This window comes from Hyperolius riggenbachi, chromosome 7, assembly GCF_040937935.1.
Source record: "Hyperolius riggenbachi isolate aHypRig1 chromosome 7, aHypRig1.pri, whole genome shotgun sequence".
Taxonomy (NCBI): domain Eukaryota; kingdom Metazoa; phylum Chordata; class Amphibia; order Anura; family Hyperoliidae; genus Hyperolius; species Hyperolius riggenbachi.
This window is the reverse complement of record NC_090652.1, coordinates 191,458,102-191,476,983: the sequence shown is the minus strand read 5'-3', so window position 1 is coordinate 191,476,983 and position 18,882 is coordinate 191,458,102. Positions and strand designations below refer to the sequence as shown.

General features: G+C 43.3%; 1 protein-coding gene across 2 annotated transcripts in view; it reads right to left on the bottom strand.

Annotated features, from left to right (window-relative positions):
* HSPD1 (heat shock protein family D (Hsp60) member 1) overlaps positions 1-18,882 on the bottom strand; it is a 715,033-nt gene that overhangs the window by 235,845 nt on the left and 460,306 nt on the right. For both annotated transcript variants that reach the window (XM_068244950.1, XM_068244948.1), the window contains exon 2: positions 8,849-9,029. In XM_068244950.1, coding sequence (XP_068101051.1) covers positions 8,849-9,016 — 168 coding nt within the window. In that variant the 5' untranslated portion in view covers positions 9,017-9,029. The remainder of the gene's footprint in view (positions 1-8,848; positions 9,030-18,882) is intronic.

The following is an 18,882-nucleotide window of genomic DNA, read 5'->3' as shown; positions in this document are numbered from 1 at the left end:
GACAACCTCTGAAGCCCTCACAGAGCAGCTGTATTTGTACTGACATTAGATTACCACACAGGTGCACTCTAGTCATTAGCACTCATCAGGCAATGTCTATAGGCAACTGACTGCACTCAGATCAAAGAGGGCCGAATAACTATGCACACACCACTTTGCAGTTATTTGTAAAAAATGTTTGCAATCATGTAGGATTTTTGTTCCACTTCTCATGTGTACACCACTGTGTTGGTCTTTCATGTGGAATTCCAATAAAATTGATTCACGTTTGTGGCAGTAATATGACAAAATGTGGAAAACTTCAAAGGGGGCGAATACTTTTGCAACCCACTGTATATACACTTTTTTTTAGACCGTGTAGCTGGCAGCTCCACTTTAAAAGTGCAGGAATAAGATAGATACCTGGAGAGCCATTACTTCACATAAAAATAGCAACATAAAAAATAAAATAAAAAAATGAAACCTATCTGGTGATCTGGTGCAACAGTGCATTGTCTGTATTAGGAAGTCTAGTATGTTCCTTTTAAGTCCTCTTGACATATGGGTGTCCATGATCATGTCATCCTACCAGCTAGCAGTCCATGGGTTAATCCCTCATAGTGTATTGGTCCATGGTCCGGTATAATAACCAAAGCATCCATATTACCGTAACATAGTTATCTAGTTTATCTCTCCCCATCGATATGGATTCCTCTGCCTCCTGAAGTCTATCGATATTAATTGGAACCATATTTTAGTGTTAGGTGCTGAGGAAGACCTCCAGTAAACAGGGATCAGTCCCCTTTGCCACATTTAACATATGCGGTATAATTGAGGCCCTATATTTCTTTGTAGGGATAGGGGCAAGGTGGTACAGAAATTGCCAGGGGTTCCATTCTAGCTCCAGGCCTGAGACCTCTTTGTTAACTTCCCCAACTTTCTTCCAGAAGGGGGCAGGGACTGAGCATTCCCAGAAAAAGTGGAGAATCATCCCCCTACCTCCACAGTCCCTCCAACATTCTGCTTCCTTTGAGTTATAAATCCTGGAAAGGAATGCTGGGATTCTGTACCAACGGGTCAATAGTTTATAGCAACTTTCTTGGATATGTGTACTTATTGAGGATACGTGGGCTAATGATATAAGCCTAGCCTCCTGGGCTTCAGTCAGGGTGTAATCTAAATCTCTCTCCCATTCTCTCAGGAACGTCGTTTTACCTTTGCTTAATTTTTCTATAACGGCCTTGTACAAAAAAAGATATTATATGAGTGGGTTTTGAATCCTGTATAAATACATTTCTTCCAATCTGTTGAATTATTGCCCTGACTGCCCCTTTAAGGTGTAGCCAATAGGAAATTTGTTGCAACCTCCAAATATCCAGGGGGAAGGTACCATAATTTCTAAGATCATTTATAGGTGGAAAGGGCAGGGGCTCTCTCCCTTTTGTGTCTTGGAAATTATACATTTTATTTATCATGTTACTTTTATCCCGGTCATTACCAATTCTGTATTTTGTATTATTTTTGTACTTTGTCGCCAATTACGTATCTTGTATATTGGTGTACACCATTGCCTGTATTAACATGTACCTCATAAATTAATTATTATTATTATTATTAATAATAATAAGGTTCCCAAGAGGAATGTGCCCGATTGTCATCACTTTAGCACCCCTCCGTGCACTGAAAAATCTTTTTTCCAAACCAGGTAAAAACATGGGAAAGCCCTCTAGTGGCGTCAATGGAGAAAGGCTGGGGGCCCAATTTAGGTGGTCTATCAAAATATCCCACTGATGCAATGTGTATTTAACCCACCTAGTGATCTCGCTCCGAAAGTACCCTGTCGGAAGGTTTTACTTAGATTGCTCCCTGCTAATATTTTCTGTATTTGGACCCACCCTTCTGTCTGCCACTATATTGCAATCTAAAAATGCTATTAAGTGACCACCTTGTAGTATATCTTAAGGTCATGGAGGCCAAGGCCTCCTCTTTGCTTTGATCTCACCATTATATTGTAGGATAGTTGTTTTTTTGCCCCGCCAAACTAATTTAAATTAACAGAGATCTTAGTTTCCCAAAGAAGGTTTTCGGGAGGGGGATGGAAATCATTGACATTTGGAATAGTAGCCTAGATAGACTATATTCATTTTTATTATGCTTATACGACCAAGCCATGTGAAACCTTGCTTGGTCCATTTTTCAAGGTCCTTTCCAATATTGATAGCAAGTTCAGCGAATACAGTGAACCCGAATTGAAAGACAGATAAATACCAAGATATTTAAGTGAGTTTTTCTTTAGTGTAAACAGGATTTTCTCTGGTTCACCCGGGTCTAGTCCCACTCCCATGTATTCAGCAAACGTATGTCTGCAAACATCGATAGTTTGCATTGTAACTGTCCAATATTTATTCCCTTAATATCTGGGTTCAATCGAATGCAACACAGGAGGGGCTCTAGTGTCAGTACGAAGAGTAGGGGTGAGAGTGGGCAACCCGGCCTTGTGCCATTTAACAGTTCAAATCCCTTCGATAGAACCCATTAGCTCTTATTTTAGCTTCAGTAATTGTATGCGGTCCCGCAAGCCACTTATTCCTCGCCCCTTCACATCACCAGCTTCTGGACGATTAAGGTCCGCGGTGGGCGGGGCCTGCAGGTTTCAACCTGGAGGCTCTAACGCGGCGTCATTTGACCCAGGACAAGCACGTGAGCAAGCGCTGCAAGCGCTACAAGCGGGAAACTGCTGTTGTGCCGTCCAACTACCCCCTGGTCACCCGACCCTTCCCATCTTTGCACATACAGCAGCACCAGGTTTGAAATTGTCATTTCCTGTTATGCTGGATATGTCTGCAATTTTATGATGGCAACGTATTTGGGACATAAAAGCAAACAACGGAGAGACAGTGCTCGGATCCTTTTCTCTGTCTCATGGTATATAGAATGGACCCAGAAAGATTACCTCGACAGGTTCTGTTGGGTCAAATTGCACATGCAAAAAGACCAGTGGGACAATCTATGCTTTGATCCAAAGACTCTTGCAAGCGTGATATGGATTGCTTTGGCATTAATACCGAAGGCTGGGAGAAACGTGCAGAAAAGCAGAGTTAGTACCTGCTAACGATGTTTTCAACAATCCTTCAGGGCAAAGGTGAGACGTAGCTCCTCCCAGGAACAGGAACAGACAGCACTTCCCCTATAAAAAAGTCACATGGTTAGTCCACCCTCAGTGCGTTTAGCCAAGTACCCGACAGGTGAACATTCCACTACCCATAACCGTGCAACTATCAGACACAGACAATTAACACCCGGGTGGGATCGTTGCCCTGAAGGATTGTTGAAAACATCGTTAGCAGGTACTAACTCTGCTTTTTCCCCACAATCCTTCAGGGCAAAGGTGAGACGATTAACAAGTAATACAACCTCAGGGTGGGACCAATGCTTGGAGAACGTTTCTACCAACCGCCTGGTCGTGTGCAGACATTGCATCAATTCGGTAATGACAGATGAACGTAGAAAAGCTTGACCACGTTGCTGCTTTACATATTTGCTCAGGCGAAGCCCCTGCATTATTAGCCCAAGAAGCTGCCCTAGCTCTAGAAAAGTGAGCTTTAAATGAAGCAGGAGCCTCACTTCCCATAACTCTGAAAGCTTCTATAATAGCTAACCTAATCCAATTAGCTATAGTAGATTTAGAAGCTATCTGACCTACCTGAAATAAAACAGATAAGGAATCGGTCTTCCAGACATCTGCAGCTCTGTTCAAGTATTCCAGAACATATCTTCTAACATCTAATGAGTGAAAAATCCTCTCTTTTCCACAACTTGGATTCACAGAGGGTAGGCAAAATAATATCCTGCGACCTGTGAAACCTAGACATAACTTTTGGACAAAACTTTGGATCCGTCTGTAATACTAACCTATCCTGAAAATAAGGACTTTTCATAGACAAGGCCTGTAGCTCACTAACCCTTCTGGCTGTAGTGATGGCTACTAAAAATACCGTCTTTAATGTAAGAAATTTAAAAGAACTGTCCCCTAGCGGCTCAAAAGGACCTTTGGACAGCCCCTCTAATACTAACGATAAATCCCAAGGAGAAACGTATGGCTTGTAAACTGGCAGTTTCCTAGATAGAGCCTTCCGAAATCTCAGTATTGGAGAGGAAGACAAGGAGATACCTGAAAAAGCAGATAAGGTAGCAATCTGCACCTTAAGCGTACTCACAAATATTTTTATCCCAACCGTCCTGAAGAAACCAGGACTGCTGGGACCGACAAGCTATCAAACTTAGAGCCAGATAACCAAAGATGGAAAGTCTTCCAGTATTTCAGATAGATCCTCCTAGTAACTTCCTTACAGCTAGTAACAAATGTAGAGGCTGCCTTCTCAGATACTCCCAACTTTTTGAGTAAGGCTAATTTAAGATCCAGACTAACGGATTCAATTTTCCTGGATGCGGATGCCAGAGGTTCCCTTGTAGCAGTAGATCCGGCCTGCAAGGAAGTCTCCAAGGGTCTTCTGATGCTAACCTGAGAGCTGAAAACCAGCTCCTTCTCGGTCACCAAGGTGCTATCAAAATCATCCAATTTTGACAACCTCTCCATTTGCTGATGACCGCGGGAATCAAATTGAGAGGAGGAAATGCATACAGAAGTGGAAAGTTCTACTCTTGAATGAATGCATTCACCCCCCTGCTTTGATCTCTTGGATTGAGAGAGAAAAAAGTCTGAATCTGGGTATTGTCTTCTGTTGCAAACAGATCGATTGACGGTGTTCCCCATCGTTTTATGATGTCTGCGAAAACACCTTGTTTAGAGACCATTCTGATGACAGAATCCTGCTTCTGTTCAGTTTGTCTGCATATATATTGAGTGTTCCCTTGAGATGAACAGCTCTCAAGGATGACACATTCTTTTCTGCCCAAGACAAGATGTCCTCCGCTTCCTACAGCAACAACAGGAATCGCGTGCCTCTGTTTGTTGATAAACGCTACTGCCGTAACGTTGTTCGACTGGATCAGAACATTGGGCTGCAACAGTATCGATTGCACCTGAAATAAAGCCAGCCTTAATTCCTTTCAATTGGATAACCTTTGAGACTGATTTTGTCCATTTCCCCTGAAAGGCTCTGTGAGCTATATGAGCTCCTCAGCCCCAGGCGCTTGCATCCGTAGTTATTACGTTGTCTACAGGCCCCTTCCAAGGCCTGCCCTTCATAAGGTAGGATTCCTCCAACCACCGTTGCAGAGACACACAGTTTGAGGGATTTTGACTTTGAAATCTAATGTTTGTGGACGACCGTCCCAATTTTCTAGGAGGAACCTCTGTATCTTCTTGATATGCGCTAATGCCCAGGGAACTGCCACCATCGTGGATGACATTAACCCAAACACCGACAAAATCGTTCTTAGGGAAACTTTGTCTTCCCCTTGTAATGATTTCACTGCCAAACTTATCTTCAGAATCTTCTTGGGAGGAAGGAAAATCATCTGTTTTACTGAATCCACTAGCATGCCAAGAAACGGAGTTCTCTGATTTGGAATTAGAGAGGACTTCTCCAGGTTGATGATCCAACCTAGGGATCGGAGATGTTCCGATACCAGATTCAAATGGATTTTCAGCTGTTTTGCTGAACTTCCTAGAATAAGCAAGTCGTCTAAATACGGAATGATTAAAATCGATTGTTCCCTTAACGGAATTAATGCTTCTCCCAGAATTTTTGTGAACATTCTTGGGGCAGATCTGATCCCAAACAGGAGGCAAACAAACTGGTAGTGTTCTACCATCCCATTTATTCTCACTGCAAAACTTAAGACTTTTTGTGATTTTTGGTGAATCGGCATATGCCAATATGCATCTCTTAGATCCAGAGATGCCATAAAGGCCTCTGGAAACAATAACTCCCTTACTGATTCCATCCGAAAATTTTTCATAAACCGACTCAGGTTTGTTAGGTGCAGAATCAGGCACAGGATGAATTCCATTACCTTGTACAGCTCCACGGAATATGTTGGCGCTTTATAAATCAATAATAATAATAATAATAATTCTGTCTTAGCATGTTCTGCAATATGCTCAAAATCTCTGGAACCAGAGTGGGATCTCTTAGGGCCTTTGAGATCACAAATCTTGATGGTGGAGGAAGGGCAAACTATTTGGAAACCAAACATTGTCTGGCGAATAAAAGGATTTTTTGACACTTTTGCCCACCTAAGAGAAAGTATCTTAGCCTTCCCCCCACCGCCTGACACGAGTCATTGGGATTCTGACTGGGACTCTAGAGCTTAAGACTTAAAGCCCCCTTTCCTGGACTTGTCAAAAGTCCACCTCCTGCCTTTACTTTGATCCTTAGAGGCATCCTTTTGATCACTCCTTGGCTTACGAAAAATATTGCTACCACAGTCTTCTGTTTCTTAAGCAAAACTTTATTTTTATTCAATGTTTTTTCCAAAGCTGAATCCAGTTCTGGACCAAACAACAATTCACCTGAAAAAGGGACACCACACAGCCTGTTTTTGGATGAGATATTACCATCCCATATTTTAAGCCACAAGGCTCTAATAGAAACAGAGCAATGGACCTGGCAGTAAACCTAATTGCTTCAGCAGAAGCATTTGATAAATATGCAGCAGTTTAAATGAAAATAGCAATAGAATTAAACAATTGCAAAACAGGTGCACCAGCCAGTATGTTAGCTTTGAGCTGATTAATCCACAGCTCCAAAGTTGTGGCCACACATGTAGAGGTAAAAGCCGGCCTAAACATAGCCGCACTAGCCTCCCAAGACCTTTTCAAATAAACATCCACCTTTTAATTAAGTGGATCCTTCAGCTTTGTATAATTGATTATGAATAAACAAAACAGCTACCACATCCTCAATACAGAATTTAAACTTTGAAACAGATTCAGATTCTATTTCTCTAGTGTCTGAAACTATCAACTTCAGTCACAGATACAGCAACCTGAGAAGTGGATGGATTAGCATTCAATAATGAGGACTTAATTGATTCCAATGAAGCATTAATCACCTCTCTTAAGGATTCAATGTATCCTGAACAGAGTGACCCGGCTCCTCCCCTACAACCCTCTGTATGCACAACTGACAGTTTTTGCATAGGGCAACATAAAAATTGCACAAAGGGCATGTTTTATCATTAGGAGGATGCCTATGCTTATCTGCAGCAGCAGCAGATTTAGCAGAAGCCTTAGTATTGGCATAAACAACAACACAACAAGGCATGTAACTCTGCTCACACATATAGCACAATCAGCCCAGAAAGAGAAACCATTATCTCACCTTTTGGGCGGCCTGGTTGCTCTCAATCCTCTCAGCGTCTGACATGCTTCCAGCTGACACATCCAGCGCAGAACAAACTCTCTCTGAGCAACAGTGCTACAGGCCCGCGCAGCTTCCCCTTGAAACATACCTGGCCTGCCGCGAATGGATGAGTGGCGGCCCGGAAGCTGCAGAGAGAGTAATGAGCCAGCACTACAAATTGTTACTTTCGGCATACCCGCCGGAAAGTACGCATCCGGACGCGGCCAAGCGTCCTAATGGCCGCAATGCGCTCCACATGGCCGCCGGCTTACCTCCGTCCTGCTCACTCCGCCGCAAGGCCGCCAAGGGGAACCCACGCCTTCCACTCTTGCTCTCCCTGGAAGCGGGAGAGAAAGGTAGGCAAACCCCAGGAAAGCTCCAGCCTGGGGTGCATGGCCAGACTGCCTCAGTACCACAGTCTCAGCCACCCAGAGAGATCCACCTGCAGCCCAGCACACAGGCTTCACCCAAAGGGGAGATGCCGACCTGCCTGGACGCAGGAACAAACAGCACTGAGGGTGGACTAACCATGTGACTTTTTTATAGGGGAAGTGCTGTCTGTTCCTGTTCCTGGGAGGAGCTACGTCTCACCTTTGCCCTGAAGGATTGTGGGGAAAATTAGATCCTTACGGCGTCAAACCCCAAGTACCAGCACTAAAAGCCACGACGAAGTCTGGTTTGAAAGGGACTTTGCATCCCTTCGGTCACACTGACTGATTCACATTTTATCTGTGACAAATGTGGCAAGAAGTGGCGTGCTGCTATTGGCTTATTTAGCCACAAGCGAAGATGTGGCAACACTAACAAATGATACCCACAGATGTAGCAACAATCATCTGAAAAAGATGGTGCCAATGACGACCCTTCTTATTACGGTCGGGTCGCCGCTGATCTTGAGGTCTGACGCTGCTGCACGCCAGGAAGTGCCGCTGTTTGCCATTATTGGCATTGGGACGAAACCATCTTGGAGCGCAAGGAAGCCGGAAACAGAAAGTTCGGGTATCAGCTGACCAGGAGACGCCACGGTCAGGCTGACTGCACGCTGAGCGGAGCTTTTCGCCTGCTCCTGGATGTCAGGATTACAGCAAGATTTTTTCCATTAAGGAACATCAGGAGATCGGATATTGAATTTGGAGAGGTAGTTTACCCACATCTCACCAGGAAGAGGTACTGTATTGCCTTTGGTGTTTATTGAAACCAGGGGCCTACTAATTACACTCACCATCATATACAGGAGACATATCCCTGTTTGCACTGAGGTACATTGTTGTTTGTTTTCTTATTATTACGGGACCATACAATCATTGCGTATGTTTCAAGTAATTAGGTGTATTGGGACCGGTCGTTATTTTGTGGGATCATTTCTGCAAGCTCTTACCATGTGTACTCCAATATTTTCAATTTGTATTGTTAAAATTGTGGTAATAAAAAAAAAAAGTAACTAAAAATTCTACGTACTGTAAGAGAGCTACACGGGGGGTGGGGGACAGATAAACAATGCTACATGATAACAGTACTTTAATTGAAAAGCATAATCTGACAAAAATTGTAATACATACCTTTGGTCCCATGGTTACAGCCACAGCATCAGCCAAAAGATCAACACCCTGCAGCATAAGTGCTCTAGCTTCTGCTCCAAATTTAACATCTTTAGCATAGCCACGGTAACGAGCCAGAGTCTGATAAGCTGGTCGCACGTGGCGAATTAGGACTGGCAAACGCAGCATTCCTAGGCGTAGGCTATAAAAAAAAAAAAATATATTTATATATTAATTAAGTAAACTAGCAAGCAGCAGAGGGATGTCACTCTAAATAGCAACAGATACAGTTGTGCTTATAAAAGTTTACATACCCTGGTAGGGTAATTTAACCCATTTTTTCTGAGAAAATGAATGATACACAAAAACCAAATTTTTCACGCATGATAAGTGGTTGCCTGAAGCCAGTTATTAAACTGTATATATTCTTTAAATAACAGTAGAATCCCTTTATAGTAAACTCCAAGGGACCAGGAAAAGTAGTTTACTGGATCAGAATTGGTCTTCCACTGTATTTAATACAGATGCATTTGCCAGTACCCGAGGACTGGGTTAGTGGTTGGATGACTGATCCGCTCGGCGGATCGGTCAAAACCAGCCTTATCAGCCTGCTGGCAGACTGTACACAGGGCAAACTGTCGTCAGAACTGCAGCCCCGCGGGCGAGTCTGGGGACCCATTGTTTGAAGAAATCAGGCATGTGTACGCGCATTTAGCCATAGATGTCTTTCAATGCAAGGAAAGCATCTAAGCCTCCTTTTAATGCAGATATAGAATTTGCCATAACTACTTCCTGTGGCAATGCATTCCACATCTTAATCATTCTTACTGTAAAGAACCCTCTCCTAAATAAATGGCTAAAACATTTTTCCTCCATGAGCAGATCATGTCCTCTACTCCTTTGTAAAGGCCTAGGGACGAAAAACTCATCCGCCAAGCTTTTATATTGCCGTCTGATGTATTTACTTGTCAATAGCTTTTTAATGACCATTAAAAACTACTCAGTCCGCCAATCAGTACTAGTTCTAAAGTGCCGACAAATTGCATTAGATGCAGCCAGGCTCTGGTGTGTAGCTCCTTTCCCTAAAAGCAGCATGCACAGTCATACTATACCAGAATACCAAACAAATTACAATCCCGTTATAGTAAACCACTGGATATAGTAAACTCAGTGCTCAGGTTCCAGGAAATGCATCTGTATGACCAATTCTGATATAGTTAACTACTTTTCCTGGGCCCTTGGTGTTTACTATAAAGGGATTCTACTGGATAAGTACACTACTACTTGTTCTACTTACATAACACATGTATTGTACTGTCCACGTTTGGATTTCAGTGAATTTTATATAGTAAATAGAGAATTCTGTTCCTGGCATTTGCAAGCTTTTATTCCCTCGGACTGAAGCCAATCCTGCCATCAATTCCTCTGTTACTTTTTCTGTTCCACTAGAAACTGCACTGTCATAGCTAGTTGGCTTTGTAAACAGCATACATCAGATTTCAGCAGCTCACTGAACTGCCCTCAGCCAATCAGCAGCAAGGAGCAGGAATGTGGGAGGGGTTATCACAAGCTTCCTTCTCATTGGCAATGGCAAAAAATAGAGCCAGGCTGACTGCGATAAGATTATTGCGAAAACATTTCTGAATAGATCGGAGTGCTTACAATACAGGGTAAGGTTGCAGGCTGCTTAGTAACCTCCCTGGCGCTAACCTTAAGTCTGGCTCAGGGAGCGGGGGGGGGGGGGGCAGTAGGAGAACAGCCAGGAACAGTAATCCCAAGCCTGAGTCGCCAGGAGGCTTTTGCAGAGCATAGTGTGCAGTGGGCGGTTTAACTGTACTCCCGTGGGATCCAGTCATCGGTAGCCATTCTCCTTCCTGTCCTTAGAGGCTTATGACAACAGCCTGCGATCTCACCACAGGGATTACAGCATCACCCAGAGAACTGAGTGAGAACTGCAGCACTGGATCCCAGGAAGAAGGCGAGTAAAAGCAGGGGCTGCTGCAGGCACTCTAGCAGCATGATTTTTTCCCCAGTTTTAGGGCCTAAAAGCCTGCAAATAAAATAAAAATATTGCACTACTTTTATAACCTAGAATCCAGAAATCATACCACCAGGGAGGTTAAACAAAGAGCAGCGGGTAAATTGAATTTAGATTTTGTAGCTGGATATAGAAAGGCTGGGGCCCTTTCCTTCAAGGGGGCAAAGCTACATGTTGGGCCCCAACTGACATTAAAAAGTAATTTGCTAGCTCATAACTTTATCCTTAGGGCTTGGATAAATTTAATGGTTACCATAGGTATGCTTCAAGCCCTTTAAAGTGACACTGGAAACAAACTTATGATAGAATGAATATTTTCTTTAGTATGAATAATTAATAGAACATTGGTAGGCTAACTTTTTTTTTTTTTTTTTTTTTTTTTTTTGCGCAGCATTCTCTAATATTTGCAGCTTACAAACTACACTCCGCATTTTAAACAATGCAACAGAGCAGAAGTAATGACCCTTTAAACTTCTCTGCAGTAAAATCTTATTTGAAGTGGTCATTTCATTGTTTCTTTGATGTATACCATATATACACTTGCATACAAGCTGACCCATTCATAAGCCGCGGTACCCACTTTTTCCCCAGAAACCGTGAAAAAAAAAAAAAAAGCCCCCTCCCCAGTAGCCAGATGTGCCTCCAGTTCAAGTCAGCCCCCCTCCCCATAGCCAGATGTGCCCCAAGGATGATACAACTGTGTCTCAAGATGCCACTAGATGGCGTCATACATACAAGACAGCGCTTGCCACACAGGAAGAATACCCGATCATTGCACAACTGACACGTTGCTTGCACGCTAAACTCCACAAGCCAGGGAACACATGTAGTCTTGAGCAGCGCACCCTACACACCATGTTGCAGGGAAATATGCGGGGGGGGGGGGGGGGGGGTACTTCAGAAAATAGCATTGCTCTGACTAAATTAAATTAGTCGGAGAGCTCAGAGAAACTCTTTTGCATAGATAAAAAGTAGAGTTTCTTAACTCTTCCTGTAGTGTAAACAACAAGAGACTCATCTGTGCTACTTGTGCTATTATACATATACACAAATTCATTATGTTATAAGTATAATTTTCACTTCAAATTCCAATTCAGATGAAGGATTTAACTTTTTACATTTAGAATTAAAAAAAAAAAATAATATTATCCAGTGATCTGCCTGGAGTCAAAGTTACTAGGATTTGATTTTCCAGTGTATTGCATCAAATCACGTCATTTCATTTCATTTTTTTCCTATAAATTGCACCTTCCCTGTCCAAAACCACAGTTCACTATATAGCACAAGAGATGGAGGGCGCTTATATGGGTTTCCCTTGTGGGGATTGTTTCACCGGCTGCTAACCGGTTAAGTGTGGGCACCCACTTTCCCGCACATAAAAGTTTAAACCGTAATCAAAAAACAGGTTGCGCTGGGCATATATAGTTCATATATCAATACCAATGTATCAATGATAATTTGTACTCAAGGTATATACAAAAAAATATTTTTTATTTCATTTGCTTATGCATATAAAACAAAAATATAAAATGATAACAGGGAGGCGGGGGTCTTTATGCAATATATATTGGGTGACAATTGATCTCTCTTAGTTCATAAACATTACATAGATGCACACGATATGAGAAGATCACATGACGTTACCACATACAAAAACTCTCAAGCATACATAGACTATCCAATGTGTGCAAAAAGAAAAAAAAAAAAAAAAAAAAAAGTTGCATAAAAATAGGATAGAAGGTTATAATATTAAGTCAAATGGGGCCTAAGGTAAAAGGTGGAGGCCACAGCAAATTCCTTTGTAAGAGCAGTTCCAGTTCAATTATGCTGCCATTTGATGGTTATAATTCCGTTTTAAAATATGTGGGCTCGGCAGTTGTACTGCGCTTAGAATATTATCCTATCGCAATAAAATCATTAGTGGGTATATAAAGTGAATCTATGGTTAATTGGTTACCTCAGTGGTCAGTATTCATTAGTTACCCCCGTGGTCAGCGCTGCGTAATATGTTGGCGCTTTATAAATACAATAATAATAATAATAATAATAATAAATGCTGCCCCGTGCGTGTAGTATGATATATACTGACGCTCCCAGTTGGTCAGGCTCATTTGGGCATCAGATGATGTTTCAAGTTGCGAGTCAGAGCTCCGGCCGGCAGCTCGATGACTCGTATCGGCTCACTCCGCACTAAAACGATACAGTATATTGCTTCCGGGTGGCGGCTGGTTCACTTCCTGGTGATGTCACCTGCGTCCCACATCCCTGTTGCCAGGTTACCGCTCGTATGCGGTTTTCTTTCAGTGTTATATTTTAAAGGTTCCAGGAATAAATATAGAGTCTTTATTGTAGCAACTCCTGACTTGGGAAGTATGAAGGATGGGCTAACACGTTTCAGCCGCCTTTCTCAAAGCCTGGCTTATTCCTAAAACTACACGCACAGGACAGCATATACCACAGAGGTAATTAATGAATACTGACCACGGAGGTAACCAATTAACCGTAGATGAACTTTATACACCCACCAATGATTTTATTGCAATAGGATAATCTAAGCGCAGTACAACTGCCGAGCTCACGCATTTTAAAAAACGGAATTATAACCATCAAATAGCAGCATAATTGAACTGGAACTGCTCTTACAAAGGAATTTGCTGTGGCCTCCACCTTTTACCTTAGGCCCCATTTGACTTAATATTCTAACCTATCCTATTTTTATGCAACCTTTTTTTCTTTTTGCACACATTGGATAGTCTATGTATGCTTGAGAGTTTGTATGTGGTAACATGTGATATTCTCATATCGTGTGTATCTATGTAATGTTTATGAACTAAGAGGTGTTATCAATTGTTGCCACCCAATATATTGCATAAAGACCCCCGCCTCCCTGTTATTTTATATGCATAAGAAAATGAAATAAATAAAAGACTCCTATTAGACCTACCGGTAATGGAGTTTCTGATTGTCATCCGGGACAACCTGAGATCCGGTCCCGCCCCGGATCTGTGGAAACACAATCAACCAAGAAGATTAAAAGCCCCCGCCCTCCCATACTCCTCAGTGCGTCTGAAAGTAAACAAGCCCAGAAACACCAAGATGTAGAGAGGAACGTCCTTGTGACTAATAAAAAAACCCCCAGTGACCTGTATATTACAAGATAGGTGCGCAACAGGCGAAGGGAAAGGGTTATAGGCGTTGTCCCGGATGACAATCAGAAACTCCATTACCGGTAGGTCTAATAGGAGTCTTTCTCTAATTATCATCCGGGACAACCTGAGAGATAGTCAAGAAGTCTTTTTGAACCAAAAAAGACTCACCTAGGGAGGGACCACTGCCTGAAGCACCTTTCTGCCAAACGACTGATCCTGCTGTGATAATACATCCACTCTGTAGTGTTTGATAAAGGTAGATGCGCTGGACCAAGTTGCCGCTTGACAAATTTGCTGAATGGTGGCTCCCGCTCTCTCTGCCCAAGAAGTCGATAAGGAACGGGTAGAATGAGCCGTGATGTTAGATGGTACCGTACAGTTACTCCCCTCATAAGCTGTCCCTATGGTTAATCTGATCCATCTAGCAATAGTATGTCTGGAAGCTTGCTGCCCCCTATTCTTCCCTGCAAATAATACTAACAGATTATTTGATTTCCTGAATTCCCTAGTTCTAGAGAGATAGACTAGTATAATTCTTCTGACATCTAGACAGTGATAACTTTCTTCCTTTGGTCCCAAAGGTTTGGAACAGAAGGAAGGAAGGACAATTTCCTGCGATCTGTGAAAGGTAGAAGCTACCTTCGGCAGATAAGCAGGATCTAATCTAAGCCTTACGCTATCCGGACAAATTACCAAAAACGGGTCCTTGATAGATAAGGCTTGTAGATCGCTTAAACGTCTAGCCGACGTTATGGCGATCAGAAATGCTAATTTGTACGTTAAAAACTTTATATCGATTTCCTGAATTGGTTCGAAAGGAGCTTTGATTAGGCCGTTGAGAACTAAAGATAAGTCCCATTGGGGAAAAATCTTATGTGGAAGTGGAGAAGATCTCTGTAGGGCTTTAAAGAAATTCTTTACTAATTCTTCCTGTGCAAGGTGTCTATCTAGAAGAATGGATAAGGCTGAACACTGAACCTTAAGGGTACTAGGTGCTAGTTTCATATCGAATCCATCCTGGAGGAACTCCAGGACAGAACTAGTCAAAGTCTGACTTCTTGAACGCGATTCACACCAAGCTGTATATACCGTCCAAACCTTACGGTATATCTTCTGAGTTACCGGCTTTCTACATTTCATAATAGTCTCAATAACTTTTTCCGAAAGTCCCTTGTTTCTCATTATCACCCTCTCAGGATCCAGGCTGCCAGTTTGAATAATTGTGGACTGGGGTGAATCAGTGGGCCTTGAATTAGAAGGTCCGGGCGAACCGGTAGAGGAAAAGGTGGCTCTATTGACAATCTTAGTAGAGTCGCGTACCAAGGCCTCTTTGGCCATTGAGGCGCTATCAAAATTAACCTGACTTTTTCTCTTTGAAGTTTTACCAACACTTGCGGAAGAAGTACTATCAGAGGGAATGCGTAGCATAGGTTGAATTCCCAGGCAAGACTTAGCGCGTCCAACCCCAACGACTCCTGGCTTTTGTGAAGAGAGTAAAAAGGCTTCACTTTTGCATTCCGTGGGGATGCAAACAGATCTACCTCTGGCATTCCAAACCTTTGCGTTACCATTCGGAAGACCTCCGAATGAAGCTCCCACTCCGAATGGTTTATCTCCTGTCGGCTCAAAAAATCCGCCTCTATGTTGAGGGCGCCTTTTATGTGAACCGCGGATAAAGATAGAACTCGAGGTTCTATCCAGTTTAAGATTTCTGCACAAAGGGACATCAGATCTCTTGATCTCGTGCCCCCCTGTTTTGACAGATATGCCACCGTCGTGATGTTGTCGGAAAATATTAAGACATGATTGCCTTCTATCAGAGATTGAAAGGATAGAAGAGCCTCCTGAACTGCCATCAGTTCCCTGAAGTTGGACGATTTCTTTCTTATTGAGGATGACCAATTCCCCTGGGCCAGATTGCCCAGCGCTGTCGCCCCCCAACCCCAGGAACTCGCGTCTGTAAAGATCTTTATTGGGTTGCTCTGCCTCCAGAATCTCCCCTTGTCCAGGTTCTGCGCCTCCATCCACCAGCCTAGACTGTCCTTTACTGTGTCTGGAATAGGGATTAGTAGGTCCAGGGATTCCCTGGATTTGTCCCAATTTGTCAACAGTAATGCTTGCAGCACCCTGCTGTGTGACTGGGCCCAAGTGACTGCTGGGATGGCTGCTGAGAATAGGCCTAGAATTCGCATGATCAATCGGAGAGAAGACATCTCCTGACCCATCATACTTTCTACTTCCGACTGGATCTTTACAATTTTCTCTGAAGGTAAAAAAATCTTTTTTACCACTGAATCTATTTTGTAACCCAAAAATATGATTTCCTGTACTGGAGAGAGGGCTGACTTCTCGTAATTTATAATCCATCCGACCTGAGAGAGGGTCTTGATTACAATGTCTCTGTGGGTTATGAGGAGATCTTCTGATTCTGCGACTATTAGAAGATCGTCCAAGTATGGAACAATCGAGATACCCTGAATTCTTAAAGTTTTCATTACTTCTGCCAGGACCTTCGTGAATATGCGGGGTGCTGTCGCAATTCCGAAGGGCATTGCCTGAAACTGAAAGTGACGAATCCGAGATTCTGTCTTTATTGCAAATCTCAAATATTTTTGATGGGCGGAAAAAATAGGGATGTGCAAGTACGCGTCTCGAAGATCTATTGATGCAAAGAACTCTTTGCCTTTCAATAGGGCTTTCACCGAATAAATGCTTTCCATTCTGAATCTCTTGTATATTAAGAATGGGTTGAGAGATTTCAGGTTCAGAATAAACCGGAACTCTCCGTTGGCTTTCCTTACCAAAAAGACATGAGAATAGTACCCCTGGAATACCTCTTCCTGGGGTACCGGTACAATTACTCTTTTTTCCAATAATTTCTGAATCTCCAATTCGAGACCCCGGGCTTTTTCCGGATCTCTTGGAGATCCGGAAAAGTTTACAAACTTCCTTTGAGGGGGGGAACTGGCAAATTGAAGTCGGTAACCCTGTCTTATAATCTGCAATACAAACGGATCGGGATTCAATCTCTCCCATTCCGATCGAAAATAAATCAATCTTCCCCCCACGGGCAGACTGTCATTTCTTAGATTTGGAGGGTTCGGTCTTACCAAGAGCGAAACCCCCTCTCCCCCTTCCTCTCGGAAAGGACCACTTCCTCTGCACATTCCGATTCCCTCCCTGAGAGGAGACTTGCTTTAGAGACAGAAACGGTTTCTTACCTTTAACCACATTCTTTTTACTTGGAAATTGTTTCCCTTTTTCCGCCGAGCGGGATAAAACATCATCCAAGCCCGGCCCAAAGAGTAAATTACCTTCAAAGGGGATAGAACAAAGTCTATTTTTTGAAGTTTGATCTCCCTCCCAGGTCTTTAGCCACACGGCCCGTCTCGCCGAATTCACCAGAGCGGTAGTACGGGCCGACACTCTGATAAGTTCCGTGACTGCGTCCGCTAAAAAAGCCACTGCCCTAAGGACCACAGGAAGGGATGACGCATAATCCTTTAAAGGAGCGCCCTTAGAAATCTGATCAATCAAATTATCCATCCAGATTCTCAGATTCCTAGAGATACATGTTGCCGAAATACCTGGAATGAACCCAAAGGCTGCTGACTCCCAGGCTTTCTTTAGCAGTGAATCTACTTTCCTATCCATCACATCTTTGAGGACACCAGTGTCCTCAAAAGATAGGTCGGAATCTTTCGAATACTTTGACAGGGAAGCATCAAGCTTTGGGCATTTAGTTAATTTTTCAATTTCCGCCTGAGCAAAGGGATACTTTCTCTTGGCCGATTTGGGAATAAAAAGGGGCCTCTCAGGATTTTGCCACTGGGAAGAAATAATTTCTTGCAAGGTTTTGTGGATGGGAAAAACTCTACCCATTGATTGCCCCAATCCTGAATAAACCTGGTCCTGAGGGGTAACATCTGGGATAGGTTCATTAATCTGTTCTGTAGTATAGACCGCTTTTAATAACTCAGAAGATTCCTCCGGAGAAAATAAAAATCTAGGGGTCTTAACAATCACTTCACTATCTGAGTTCTCAGATAGGGGTTGATCCTCCTCCTGAGACCTAGTCTCAGAAAGTGCCCCCTCTTCCTCCTCCTCCTCCTCTCCCTGATCTCCCTCTTCCTCGGCTGCAAGTGTATCCGCAGGAATGGAGAAATGCGAAAACCCTCTGTTAGAAGGTCCCGGAAGGGATTCAGCAGGAGGAGGTTGTACAAAAGATTCTTTAAATTTATCCAGAGTCTCCTGCATGTTTTTATTAACAGATTCCATAACCTCCTTTAAAATATTGGAAGTCTGGGAAGCTACAATGGACTCTGTGCAATTTTGACATATATTCCTAGGGGCCTCTAAAGATATCTTAGTATTACATAGGCCACATCTCTTATATTTAGGTGGAGCATTTTTTGACTCAGTTTTTGCCTGAAAAACACAAGAGATGACAAAATACTGAGACACCATCAGAAGGAAAACATGGCAGAAACAACTCCCTCCAACTGGAGGACTCACCACTGTAGAACCTGATGGTTGCCCATGCGAAGTGGCTTTAGAAGCGGGGCTTGGAACCTCCGTGTCACGCTGCTGCTGAGGCTGTTCCCCCTTCTGCGGTTGAGACATGTTGCTGATCGCTGCCTCACCGCCAGTGCCACTGCTGCCTGCAGGCCTTTGAGACGGAGAACGCCAGGAGCACGCCTGTTTCACTTCCTGACTCTCCGTTCCGCCCCTTCCGCGGCCTCGTGACGTCAGTACGCTTACGCCCTCCGCGTCTGACCTCACAGGGTGCCGCCTCCAGACGCGGATGCGCCTTGCAGAGCCGGCGTCCGGATGGAAGAGGAGCAGTGTGGCGACCAAAACCACATCAG